Source organism: Bos grunniens, chromosome 11 (genome assembly GCF_055505025.1).
Source record: "Bos grunniens cultivar Pamir isolate PY7600 chromosome 11, Bosgru_T2T1.0, whole genome shotgun sequence".
NCBI lineage: Eukaryota > Metazoa > Chordata > Mammalia > Artiodactyla > Bovidae > Bos > Bos grunniens.
In genome coordinates, this window is record NC_141175.1 from 60,875,129 (window position 1) to 60,889,022 (window position 13,894).

Below are 13,894 nucleotides of genomic sequence, written 5' to 3' on the forward strand. Positions count from 1 at the left end.
CACATTGCAGGCAGATTCTTTACTGTCTGAGTCATCAGAGAAGCCCATAGCCTGCCAAGCTCCTCTGTCCGTTAAGATGTGCCAGGCAACAATACTAGAGCAGGCAGCCATTTCCTCTCCAGGAGAGCTTCCCAACCCAACGATTAAACCCAGGTCTCCTGCATTGCAGGTGGATTCTTTACCATCTGAGCCACTAGGGAAGCCCTTTCCTTGAACTTAGTGAGGCCTGAACTAGTTCCCTGAAGGGGAAATGAATCACCCACATACCATCCTGCCCAGAGGGATGTGAGGCAGCAGGAATGCCTCACTACAGAGCAGTCAGCATTTGGTGAGTGAGTGAATAAACGAGATGCCATGACTTTGAAATGATATGACTGAGAGTGCGCATGTCCACGGGGCTGGCTGGCTGGCTTCTGGAGCTCTGGCCACACCTAGCGGTGGTGCCAGATAGTAAGTGTTCAGTTAATGTTCGCTGAATAGACGGGAGAATAAATGCTGTGATTGCTTATGAAAGCAGCCTGTGTGCCAGGACTAAGCACTTGACCACCTTAATTTCATCATTGTAACAACCCTGCAAAATGGTCACTCACCCTGGGAGAACTTGCCTCAGCCAAAGTGTAAGCTGCCCAAGGCTAGAATGTAAACCCTGCAACCTCTGGCTCCTGAATCATAGCTCCAGACTTTCACCACGTGAAGCTTTACACCAAGGACCAAAAACCAGTGCTTCTCAGACTTCACAGGCCTAAGAGTCACCCAGAGGCATAACGGAACAATGTAGGGACCCAGCCGAGATTTGATTCAGTGGATCCAGGCCAGGGGGATGTGAATTCACACAAGCTGATACATTTCAAGGGGACACTGATGCCGCAGGCTGGGCAGTATCACTTTTAGTTCCCTTCAGTAAAGAAGGCCTGTTCTAGGATTTCCCTGGCAGTCCAGTGGTTAAGACTCCATGCTCCCATTGCAGGGGGGACAGGTTCGATTCCTGGTCAGGGAACTAGATCTCACACGCCACAACTAGAAGATGTTGCTTATTGGTGACAAAGATCCAGGACAGTCAAATAAATAAATAAGGAATTATGTTTTTAAAAAGGCGTGTTGTCTGAAGGATGTCTTGGCAGAGCCAGGCCCGGGCTCATGTTCCCCTTGGGACAGTGAGCTGAGGCTCCAGGCCCCACGTGGACCCCGTGCCGTACCTTGAGCAGTTCTTTGGGGAAGTTCCCGCCGTCCCGCAGGCCATTCAGGTTGGTTATGAATTCCTGGCAGCTCATGCTCTTCCCAATGTTCTGTGGCCAGAACACGTGGAGAGGGGGGCAGCTGGCACACATGTCCCACTCCAGCAGCACGACCCCCAGCTGGCCACCCCGAACCTCCCCTGGGTCCCCAGGGCCCTCCCCGACCCCATACCGGGCCTTGGTCGTGGCTCCCCTCTCCCAAGACCCCCACAGGCTCTCACCTGTCCATGCAGGTCCGTGTTAAGGAGCATGATGGCGCAGGTCAAGGTGTGCACGCAATCTGCCCCCGCAGAGAGAAAAGGCCGTTGGAACCGGGACTCCTGCATTGCCTCTGCCCACCCTGGGTGGGGGGACCTCCCCAATGCTTCTGGGCCCCCATGAGTACACTCCCACCAGTCACCACCCAGTAAACCGGCCCCTCCCTACCTACTGAGGAGAAAAGCCCGGGGTTGCAGTGATGGAAGCGCTTGGAGAACTGGTAGAGGATCCTCTCTCGTTCCTGGGTCTCCCCACTGAGCACCAGGGCCTGGAGGAAGCCCCTGGAAGGAGGGCCCGAGTCCAGGCAGAGCCCGGCAGCCTGAGCTCGGGGCCAGCCAGAATCCAGCCTCTGCTGGTGGTGCTTCCCCCACCTCCCCGCCACGCTGGCCATCCCTCCTTCCCAGAGAAGGCCCCCAGGTGTTACCGAAGTGCACGGTCCAGGCTCTGGCCTCCGAACTGGAAGAAGGACAGGTACGCCTCAGCCACGGCCCTGCTAAAGTCATTGCTGCAGAAGGAAAGTGGGGATGAAGCCTGGGTGGGGACTGGCGGGCCTCCTGGGGCCTGACAGGGGCTGGGGGTGCGATCAAAGGAAAGGCACAGCCAGGGTGGACCCTGGGGCCCGAGAGGGCACTGGCAGCCCCTGGGACCCCATCGGCGCTGAGTGGGAGGGACATGGGGTTGGGGTAGGGGAGGCAGGTGGCCAGGTCTGGCGGCTCTAGGCAGGGACTGAGGGTGGTCCAATGTGACTAAGAGAAAGAGACAGGCACAGCAAGGGGCTGGGGGTGAAGGGGAGAGGGTGCGGCGGACAGGGCAGGAGTGAAGGCATGAGAGGTCAGCGGTGGGGGGACACGGGCAGCAAGGATGGCCCATCAGTGGTCCTTCCCATCCTGACCAGACATCCAGCCTTGCTTGAGTTCAAAACCCCTTACTTCTTCCTCAGGTAGGCAGCCACTTCAGACTTCCGGAAGCCCTCCAGGTGATAGAGGCGAGAGGCCAAGTTCCAGGCCACCTTGTCAGTCCTGACGCCATTCGCCAGCTTGTCTCCAGCCGGGAGCCTCTGGCCTTCCTCTGGGGGTTGCACTTGGGGCATAGGGCTCCCAGGAAGCCTGTGAAAGTCCATCAGTGTCCTCAGGCTTCCATTTGGGATGGAGACAAAGGGCTTCTGGGTCAGGTGTCCTTGAGGTCAGTTGGGGCGGTAGGGGGCAGTAGTGCTCAGAGTCCATGCCCAGAGCTCAGGGCGGGAGCTGGGGCTACCTTCTACCCCCAGGGAAGAGTCTGGGTCACAGCCCGCCTGACCTGACCTGGGCACCAGGAGGGCAGTATCCACACCAAGCCAGCAGGGGCTGGAGCTGAGCTTGGTGCCAGCACGTTCTCAGGTAAACCGCAGGGATGCACTGAGCCTAATTCCCCTTGGTGGCAGGTGCAGCCCTCTGAAGACCCTGGTGGCACTGAATCCATCCCAAGGAGGGGTAGGATTACCTCCCCAAACCCCAGCAGCCATCTGTGTCCCTCACCTCTCCTGCCCTCCCCATCATGCCTCCTTGCCCTCCTTCCCTACCCTCAGCTCCAGCCTCCACTCCTAGATCTGCAGCCAAGGATGGTGTAAGGATGAGGCGAGAACCAGAAGCTAGACTGGCTTTAGGGATGGTGATAGCTGGGGTTGCCATAGACGTGGTTTCCAACCCTTGCCCTCCTATACCAGCTTCCCTGTGATATAGAAGGGTCTCACTGCAGGGGCTTGGATGGGGACCTACAAAGGTGAACAGGCCCAGGAGACCCCCGGGCAGACTTAGGGAACACTCAGAACCTCAGAAGTCACCAAGACCAATCTCCATCTGACTCCTGCCCTGTCCCCGCAACACTGCAACCAAGTACTGGGGTATCCTTGTTATCATTATCCAGGTTGCTTCCCAGGTGGCTCAGTGGTGAAAAGTCTGCCTGCCAACACAGGAGACGCAGGCTTGATCCCTGGGGCAGGACGATCCCCTGGAGGAGGAAATGGCAACCCACTCCAGTATTCTTGCCTGGAAAATCCCATGGACAAGGGGAACCTGGGCAGGCTGCAGTCTATGGGGTCACAAAGATTCAGACACGACTAAGTGACTGAGCACATGCGAGCACGCGTCATCCAGGTTACCATAGTTAGGGAGTTGTACAGAGAAGGAAAACTTTTCACAACACGAAAGTGTTCACCAATGGACTATCCACCTATAAAATTCGGCTGGGCTTAGTAGTCCTCTCCATGTGACACAAATGTATGTCTCTGCCCCCATCTGGGTCAGTGGCTTTGCTGGTAATTTCTCCCTACTTCCTGAGGCTCATCTGCATCCAACAAGGTAAACATAATGGAAATCAACTGAAAAGTGACATTACAAATGTTGACGAAAAAACATAGGATGTTATGAAGTCCACGAAAGTAATACTGGAAGATTCCAGGGGTCACTTGGGACGCCAGAGACAAGTACAGGAACAGGAAGGGTTATTCCAATGAACAACTGAGGAGGAGGAAGTAAAAATAATGATATGCTTGTCACATGTAAAGGGAACTACTTGGGGGACTTCCTGAGAGGTCCATCGGTTAAGACTTCACACTTGCAATGCAGAGGGCACAGGTTCAATCCCTGCTCAGGGAACTAGATCACACACGCCTTATGGTACAGCCAAAAAAATGTAAAGAGAACTACTTGGATAATCAGCTGATGAAGCCCTCAAATACTTTTACCAACATGACCAAGTCAATTAGTGTTGTTACTAAAATAACATCTAGATAGGGAGGCACTTTGAGGGGAAAAAATCCCACAAAGCAAATATAATCTGTTATGGAACTGTATACTTTAAATGGATGGATTGTATGATACGTGAATTATATCTCAATAAAGCTGTTATTAATCTTCCCGACCCAGGGATTGAACCTGGGTCTCCTGCACTGCAGGCAGATTCTTGACCATCTGAGCCACCAGGGAAGCCCAAAATAAAGTAATAAATAGACCTTTATTACCTCACTATGAAAGTTAAAGATGAATGAATGACATCTCACTGAGCCAGCAAATTAGGCTAGGAAAATTAACTTCCTATATTGTATTAAATATAAGATTAAATAAATTTATTTCTGTAATATTTAGTGTGGTTTACCAAGAAAAGCATCAGTTAAACCTTTTTCATTATCTACTATGAAAGTATGGCTTGCATTTTAGGTAGATTTACTTTTATTTGGGGTTGAATCAAGGTTAATTTCTGGCACAATGAACGCTCTCTTTTCAGATACTGAGAGACTCTTCTGATTACTCTGAACATCTCCAGAGACCACGTATATTTCCAGCGGTGGAAGAAAGATGCTTCTTTGGTTGCTGATGCTGCCTGAGGTTCACCATCACTCAATGACATTAAGATTGGAGTGGAGTTAACCTTCCAGTTAGTGTAACACTTAAACCATCACTGGTGTTCCCTGATCTCTTTCACCTGACCTCAATTTGGCCAACAAAATCCCTTTTCCATGGAGAGATCCTAGAGGCTGACAGGCTTCACGCAGTATCCTTGGGGCAGGAGGACATTTAGGTGGATTTCCAGGTGGCCTATTCCTACCTCGGGTCACAGTTCTGGGGTCGTTCAATCCTGCCATGGACCCCAAGATCCACCATTCCTTTGGTACCAATCAAACCTTCCCCTGCTACTCTGTGAGGGAGAGAGATCTAAGTCAGCACTCTGAGCCTCCCAGTCACATCTTCAAATTCATAGTAGCATGTAATCCCCATACCACTAGCTCTGACCTTCTCTCTTCCCAGACCTGCCTCGCATGACCCCCATTTTTCGCACACATGGTCCTGGCCAGGTTCACTGCACAAGCCCCTGGTCGTCTCCTGTTGTCTGGTCGTGGACATGTCTCCCTGGCTGTCCCTTGGCACATGCGAGTCCTGCCCTATGTGTATGACCGCCCGCTCTTTGGTTTCTTGCGCTTCCAAACCCTCCAGTCTATAATCCCAGCTTACATATGTTCTATGCTAGGTCCCAGTGTGCGTTTCTCATGTCACCTCACACAAGTCAGAATGGCTATCATCAAAAAGTCTACAAACAATACATGCTGGAGAGAACATGGAGAGAAAGGAACCCTCCAACACTGTTGGTGGGAGTGTAAATTGGCGCAGCCACTATGGAGAACAGTACGGAGTTTTCTTAAAAACCTAAATATAGAGTTACCATATGATCCATCAATCCCAGTCCTAGGCATACATTTAGAGAAAGCCATAATTCGAAAAGATATATGCACCCCAATGTTCACTGCAGCACTATGCACAATAGCCAAGACATGGAAGCAACTTAAATGTCCACTGATGAATGGATAAAAAGATGTGGTATACACATATATACACCTACACACAATGGAATATTACTCAGCCATACAAAAGAATAAAATAAGCCATTTGCAGCAACATGGATGGACCTAGAGATTATCATACTAAGTGAAGTCAGACAACTATTGTATGCTACGACTTCTATATGAAGTCTAAAAAAAAAAAGATACCAATGAATTTACTCATAAAACAGAAATGGAAAAAAACTTATGGTTACCAAATGGGAAAGAGGGGTAAGAATAAATGAGGAGTTTGGAATTAACATATACACACTATTATATATAAAACAGATAACCAGTAAGGACCTACTGCAATAGCACAGGGAACTATTCTTAATATTTTACAATAACCTATAAGGGAAAAGAATCAGAGTGGGTATTCTTAAATGCCTACATAATTAGGAAGCAGAGGGCGGTTAGAATGACACTTACGTTTTTGCAGAAGTCAGGCAAGCGTCAGGCTGGCTGGCTCCGGCCTCCGCAGTCCTGGCGGGGCTTAACTTTACTTCCTTCCCTTGGGTTGGGGCCTCTCCTGCCTCCTCTTTTTCCAGGGAACCTGGCTCTGCCCCATCTGTCTCCAGGAATGAAGGGCTTGGAGCATCTAGTGTCCACTCGGGAAGAACACTGCCTGGGGGGTGGCCCTGCAGCCGCAGGCTGCCTTCCCGGGAGGAGACGGGGCTGGGCAGGGAGTTGGGGCCTCTGACCCCAGACTCAGGGCTGCTGGGCTCCGGCGAAGAGGCTGGGCTCCCCCAGGGGTGGCCAGGGGTCACGGTGCAGGGAGCAGACTCCTGGACACACTCTGTATCCTTGTCACCTGAGAAAGAGCATGGAATGAAGCTGGCATGGGGTGAGGGGCAGGCTGCGGGCCAAGGGGCCTGGCAGAGCCAGGGAACAGCCTGGGCTGTCATCGCTAGCAGGTCCCCCCTCCCCTACCCCCCCGGGCTCCTCCCTGAAACTGCACATTCTGTCCCTGGTCATGGGGCAGTGACCTCCCACACATGGGGCAGCAGGCAGAAAACTCCAGCCCCAAGGCAACCAGGGGTTCAAGGTTGCTAAACCATGAAGATCCAGGAATCCAAAAGGCTGGGTCTTTTGTCGTTGTTGTTCAGTCGCTAAGTCATGTCTGACTCTTTGCGTCCCCATGGACTGCAGCACGCCAGGCTTCCCTGTCCTTCACCATCTCCCGGAGCTCGCTCAGACTCATGTCCATTGAGTTGGTGATGCTATTCAACCATCTCATCCTCTGTCATCCCCTTCTCCTCCTACCTTCAATCTTTCCCAGCTTCAGGATCTTTTGCACATTTCATCATTTACTCTATGAGATGGTATTTTACTTAATTTATTAAAAAAAAATTTATTCTTCATTTACTCTATGAGCATTTTATTTTTTTAAATTTTAGTCTTCATTTACTCCAAGAGATGGGTATTTCATTATTTATTTTTTTAAATTTACTTTTAATTGGAATATATGGGGGTGGCAGGGGATGAGATGGTTAGATAAGCATCACTGACTCAGTGGACATAAATGTGAGCAAACCCCAGGAGACAGTGAAGGACAGGGAAGCCTGGCGTGCTGCAGTTCATGGGATTGCAAAGAGTCGGACACAACTTAGCGACTGAACAATTGCTTTACAATGTTGTGTTGGTTTCTGCCGTACAACAACATGAATCAGCTGTAGGTATACATATGTCCCCTCCCTCTTGAAACTCTCTCCCACTCCCCACCCCATCCTGTCCCTCTAGTTGTCACAGAGCACTGGGTTGAGCTCCCTGTGTTATACAGCAACTTCCCATTAGCAGAGATGGGTATTTTAAAACCCATTGTATTGACGAGGTTACAGAGGCAGATACAGGGTTTAACCCCAAGTCTGTCTGGTTCTAATACAATACAAGGGGGCCCCTTAATGACACCCCTGGGATCCAAGAATGATCTTTGTCCCCACTCCCGATCAAGACCCCAACCACTTGATTTCCCAGACCCCACACTGGATCTCACCTCTGTCCTGGGAGCTAAGAGGCCCTGTGGGCCAGGAAGGAATGACCTTGGTTGGCCAGCCCTGGGTGCTGGGCCCAACCTGTTGAGAAAGATAGAGGTACATCCATGAGGCCTGGAGACACTGAGAGGTGTAGGGGGCAGTGCAGGAAGGGGAAGATGGGGAGGGAAGCAGGACTATAAGTTTACAGGGCCCTCCCTTCCAGCTGTCCTCCCCTATCCCAGACCACACTCCCCGATCTGGGCCTCAGATCAGTTATGGGCACCCTGGATGGGACCCACATCCTAGGCGGGCTGGTGCTGGGCCCCGGAAATCACAGGGCTCACGTTCCCTCTTTACAGATGGAAAAGGTGAGGCCCAGAGAGGGGAAGTGACTTGCCCAAGGTTGCACTGGATGTGTGGCGGGGCTGCCGTTATATTCCACATGTTCTGTCTCCCAGCTCAGTGTTTTGTCCACACAGGATGCTGCGGGCAAGGCAGGGTCAAGGCTGTCTCTCAGAGAACTCTTAGGGAAGAAAAGGAGGAGAGATTTGCCCCAGGGAAACTGCTTCCAGGGCCTTTCCCACATCCCTCTGGCCTCAGGGCCTCATCCATGCTCACTGATTTCTAGTCATCTCTGCTCTGTCTGCTCAGAATGGGCCCTGCTTCCCATGGTCCTGCTCAAGAAGAGGCTGTGTTGGAGGGAAGGTCAACAGCCCCCAGACACTGGGCTGGGCTCTGTCATCCCAGATAAGAGCAAACTGCCAGCCCCCAGGACAGAGCTCCCAGGCTTCCCTCTGAGGACCTCAGGGGCCCTGGAGCAACTAGGTCCTAGAACACATGTCTCAAAACAGCCACAACTGCCCCCTACTCCACCCCAACCTGTGGGTGGAGGGGCCTTGCCAGTGTTCACAGTTCCTCAGATCTTGGGGTCAGAGCTCTTCCCCATTGTTCTCTGGGATCACAGAGATTAGAATGTTACAGCCTGGCTCTGCCATCTTGAGTCTCCTTATCTCTTAAGCAGAGGCCTCCCTGGGGAAAAAAAAGTGCTCACATAATTTGTCCCCATAACTTGTGCTAGTTGATATCAAGGACCTCTGCCATTGTCCTGGGGGCCTGAGCTGGTGAAACTGAATTCGATGAAAGATGCTAAAAGTAACAAAATGCTGCAATCTCTCCCAAACAGAGAGGATTCTTAAAGGAGACATCTCCCCACCGGGAGAAGAGGTCACCCCTGCAGGTTGACCCCTGCTCTGTTACAGTTGGGACCTTCTTCGAGGTGGGAGGCCAGAGTCTAAAGACTGGCCTGGAACATGCTGCAACGGGAGGAGCTATTTATTCTCTAAATGTGTCCAGACGCAGTGCCTTAGATCTGGTGAGATGGAGACATTTGTGCCTTAACAAATGTCATCTGCTTAACAACTGAGCGTTGCCGTCGTGCTCAGCTAACATCACGGCTCCTGTAAAATTCCCTCTACTTCTGAAGGCCACCCTGGGCCTGCCTTTCTGCTCTGTTGCTCACCAAAAGGAAGAGAGTTCTGGGCCCAGTGATGGCAGAGGAAGGTCCTTCCTTCTGTCCATGTCCCCAAGCACAGCCCAAGGGTGGGTTCTCAGGGCTCAGTTTACCTCGGTCTCCTCCTGGCTGGAAGGTGCTGCGGGAGCCCCCTCGGGGGTGTCCACCATGACCCAGGAGAAAGAGTGTGGCCTGTAGGTGGGCACAGGGAATGGAGGGGTGGTGTGCCCGCTGGACTCTGCTGTGCTCTCCCCCAAATCCGGCTCACCGCCCAGCTCCCAGGGCACTCTGCCTTCTGAGGGTGGAGGCTCCAGGGTCTGTGGGCTCTGGGACCCAGTCCTCACATCTACATAGGAGTCCGAGAAGCCCCAGGAAAAGTGCGTTTCAGATGCACTAGTGTCCGAGCAAGGGCTCTCCAGGAAAAGCGGGTTGTCAAAGAAGATGCTTTCCTCCTCGGCACTCCACTCAGGAGACAAGTCCAGCGTGCCCTCCCTCGGCCATGCTGGCTTCTGGGGCTCCCCTTCTGGCCCACTGCTATCGTCCTCCGAGGCCTCATTTGCATCCGGGGGTGGGCTGGGGAGGAGGCCCGAGTTCTGGGGGCCAACTGGGCTGGAGGGAAAAGTGGGGAGGTCGGCAGGTGCCGTGGGAATGCAGCATCTCAACTCAGCTCTGAGCCCTTCTGTCTTCTCCAGCTCCTCCTCCAGGTCTAGCACGCACATCTGGGCCTGCAGGATCCCTGCCCAGAACACCACCTGCGTGGATGTGCTCTGGCTCTGCCCTGGGCTCCCCAGAGGCTGGTTGTCCCTGGGAGACCCGGGGGAGGTGGTTTTCTGTCCTGCCCGTTCCTGGGAAGAGCCGCTCCCCAGGTGCATGGGCTCTGGGCTGGAGCCCTGGGGACAAACATCAGGCCTCACAGCATCAGGAGGGTCAGAGGCCCACGTCTGCTCCCCGTGAGGTTCGAGAGGCTCAGGGTGGCCACAGGTCTCCCCTAGGTGGGTTTCCGAGTGGGGTTGCAGGTTGTCTCCCAAACAGATGTCGAGGGTTTCCACGGGTCTGGGGTGGCCACAGAGTCCGTCGTCGCCCATTATCCAATGAGCGTAAGCTGCGTTAGAGCCTTCAGGAACATCCGCCTTCACAAGCCCATTGTGTGGATTAGAGAGAGCGCTGGCCAGAGGGGCGACCAGGACCCCACATGTACCCTGGAAGTTCCCAAAGCAAACTCAGGTTAGCACTGGGCTGTCAGCCCCTGGAAGCACACAAGTGGCAAGTTACATATGGTTTTGAGTGCCTGCCACATCTACAGCCCAGGCCAAGGGCCACTGCCCTCGACACGGAGGCAGGGGTGAGGAGTGTACCATACACGCTGTCTGACCCATGATCTCAACTGCCTGTACCCATGGGGGCACCTGCCCCAAAGACACTCAGCTGTTGGCTGAAGGTGGCTCCCATGGCTGAGCTGAAAAAGGTGAACCGAGCACAGCAGAATCTTCTTTGGGGTACATGGATTGGAGAATGTTGAGGCTGACAATGTTGGTAGCAAGAACAAAAGTCATAAATGTCTCAAATTAGCAGGAAAGCAGAGGCAAACCAAAAAAAAAAAAAAAAAAAGACACGGAAACCAATGTATGTGGGAACCAAACAGTCAAGGACTAGAGGTGAAAGGAATGAAACAGACAAGAGAGAAGCAGGCAGCCAGGGAAGAAAGGCCATGGCCAGTCTTGTTTCCACTTCCCGAGGCTCCATCCTTCGGGGCCTGCATCCTTGCAACAATGAACCAGCCAATTCTCAGTTACAGCCATGCAGTCTGGCCTAGGTGGAACCAGGAAGAGGAGCACCAACTAAGCTCAGCCTGGGCTCCTGCAGGGAGGCGGGGTGGGCTTCAGCCCACAGGGAAGACCCAGGCCGCATGGGGAGGAGACCACTGCCTTCTTGGTGACTTGGGGGGGTGTGGGTGGAGAAAGCTGGGGATGTCCAGCCATGTTCCCCTGGGGCTCTACCACATCTGTTCAGAGCTGCTCAGTGCATCAGCTACACTGGCACTCTGGATGGGGCCTAATGGGATGCAGCCCAGGATTTTCACAGGGAATTTTCTAGAAGACATATCTCCATCCCCTGCATGTGGACTCCAGGTACACAGCTTTTGGGAGTGGCTCTACTGCTTCAGAGGAGAAGGCGATGGCAGCCCACTCCAGTACTGCCTGCAGTTCAGGAGACCCTGGTGGGCTGCAGTCCATGGGGTCGCGAAGAGTCGGACACGACTGAGCGACTTCACTTTCACTTTTCACTTTCGTGCATTGGAGAAGGAAATGGCAACCCACTCCAGTGTTCTTGCCTGGAGAATCCCAGGGATGGGGGAGCCTGGTGGGCTGCCATCTATGGGGTTGCACAGAGTTGGACACAACTGAAGCGACTTAGCAGCAGCTACTGCTTCAGAACAACTGTCCTGTTCTGAACCTGTGGACACTGTGAAACTCGTAACTGGACCCGTTTCCCTCCCAGTACTGGCCCTCAGGAAGTATAGGTTAAATCTGCAGGCCCTATGCATCCATTTCCAGGATTAAATGCACCCCAGGGGACTTCCCTGGTGGTCCAGTGGCTAAGACTCCGTGCTCCCAATGCAGGGGGCCTGGGTTCAATGCCTGGTCAGGGAACCATATCCCACTTGCTGCACCTAAGAGTTCACAAGCTGCAACTAAAGCTCCCACTTGCTGCAACTATTTCTTGGTGCAGTCAAATAAATAAAAATAGAACAATAAATGCAGCCCAGACCACACCACATCTTTCATTTTCCCTTTGCCTTACTTTCCTCACTAATATATGTCTACTTGGAGGACTGTGTATACATTAAGCTGGTTTTTGATTTCCCAGTACCCACTGTCCACCTACTTCACTGTCCACCAGAAGACACTCAAGAAGACACTCAATAAGGGGGAAGTTTCAGAGACAGGGAACCAAGGCTGGGTGGGGTCCTATTGTTTAAGGTCACCAAGACAGCACAACTGGGTACTGTTCCTTCTTTCAGGAGGTGCCAGAGAAAAATGAGACAGGACCAGCGTGAATTTCAGTTTCTTATTCCCCTTGACAGCATCCTCCAAAAAGTCTCTCAAAACCAGAATCCTTTTCTGGGTTTTTACTTTTCCCTCTGTCCCAACCCTCACATCCCTCACTGTGAGCACAGCAAGAATCTGTAATTGCCGATCTGTGGCCTCGGGACTCTGAAGCTTTAGGCCCAAGGAAGGGCCGATTTACCACTGAGTTCTCAGCTGGCCTCCCCAGTAGACTGGAACTTCCCAAGAGCTGAGGCCACTTCTTACTTTCAGTCTTGTATTGGATGCTCTCAATCCAATCAATTTGAAATCTGCTCTTCCTATGGGTCTCCAACTCTTTTAGCTCAGCCTCAGTCATCATCTGGGACTTTCCTGGTGGTTCAGATGATAAAGAATCTGCCTGCAGTTCAGGAGACCCAGGTTTGATTCCTGGGTAGGGAAGATCCCCTGGAGAAGGGAATGGCAACCCACTCCAGTATTCTTCCCTGGAGAATCTTATGGACAGAAGAGCCTGGAGGGCTACAGCTCATAGGGTCACAAAGAGTCAGACATGACTGAGCGATTAACATTTTCACTTTCAGTCATCATTTGAGCATCTTCCTCTCCACCCCGTACCTTCCCCAGGTTAAAGGCTGAGGACTCATACGGTTCACTCTTAAGTCCTCGGCTGGCCTCAGGGGCAATCCCTGGCTCCCCACAAGCAGCTGTCCATTTTCAACTCTTCCCCTCTCTGGGTGAGACCCCTGCTATGATCCTATCTCCAAGGGGGAGAGAACAAGTGAGGTCAGGACCCACCATCTATATTTGGGTAACCCCTCTGGAGCCAAACCCCCCTCCCCAGGCCTTCCTGGAGAATGACCAAGTATAAATAAAGAGGTCAGACACCACCCCCCTGCAATGCACACACACACACTCGGCAGGCTTCTCAAGGAAACAGCCCTTGAGACTGTTAGTTGCTCAGTCATGTCTGACTCTCTGCAACCCCATGGCTCCATGGACTGTAGCCCACTAGGCCCTTCTATCCATGGAATTCTCCAGGCAAGAATATTGGAGTGGATAGCCATTCCCTTCTCCAGGGGATCTTCCTGACCCAGGGATCGAACCTGGGTCTCCTGCATTGCAGGGAAATTCTTTACTGTCTGAGCCACCAGGGAAACAACTCCTACGGTATGGGAAACTCAGGAAATAGCTCCATTTATGAGACAGAGAGCAGAGGTGCAGGGAAGCACCCCCGTCACAGACACCTGAACTCGGGGCACCCCTAGCTCCCTTCCCACACCCCTTGACCATCCCTCCCTGCCAAGACCTGGTCTGTTTGTGTCCAGCAGGCTCCCCTCCTGAGATGCCCCCTCTCCAGTCCTCACTCCTCCACACATTTTATCTGACGTGTTTGTCTTCCTTAGGAGCACATCCCTGTGGGTACCACAGCATTCTGCCTAAATGACTTCAACTCCTCTCCTCTTGTTAGTGAATTGCTTGACAGCCAAGTTAAAATGACAATAATGGGAATGGGAAATTAT

General features: G+C 52.4%; 1 protein-coding gene across 8 annotated transcripts in view; it reads right to left on the reverse strand.

Annotated features, from left to right (window-relative positions):
- The window catches only part of PSD4 (pleckstrin and Sec7 domain containing 4), a 44,849-nt gene that overhangs the window by 7,916 nt on the left and 23,039 nt on the right, over positions 1–13,894 (reverse strand). For 6 of the 8 annotated variants that reach the window (XM_086323708.1, XM_086323711.1, XM_086323712.1 and 3 more), the window contains 9 exons: positions 9,441–10,526; positions 8,215–8,340; positions 7,838–7,916; positions 6,274–6,655; positions 2,423–2,599; positions 1,918–1,998; positions 1,662–1,774; positions 1,457–1,515; positions 1,197–1,286 (listed from right to left, as the gene is read on the reverse strand). In XM_086323708.1, coding sequence (XP_086179834.1) covers positions 1,197–1,286; positions 1,457–1,515; positions 1,662–1,774; positions 1,918–1,998; positions 2,423–2,599; positions 6,274–6,655; positions 7,838–7,916; positions 8,215–8,340; positions 9,441–10,526 — 2,193 coding nt within the window. The remainder of the gene's footprint in view (positions 1–1,196; positions 1,287–1,456; positions 1,516–1,661; positions 1,775–1,917; positions 1,999–2,422; positions 2,600–6,273; positions 6,656–7,837; positions 7,917–8,214; positions 8,341–9,440; positions 10,527–13,894) is intronic. The other 2 variants (XM_086323710.1, XM_086323716.1) reach the window with 1 other exon arrangement.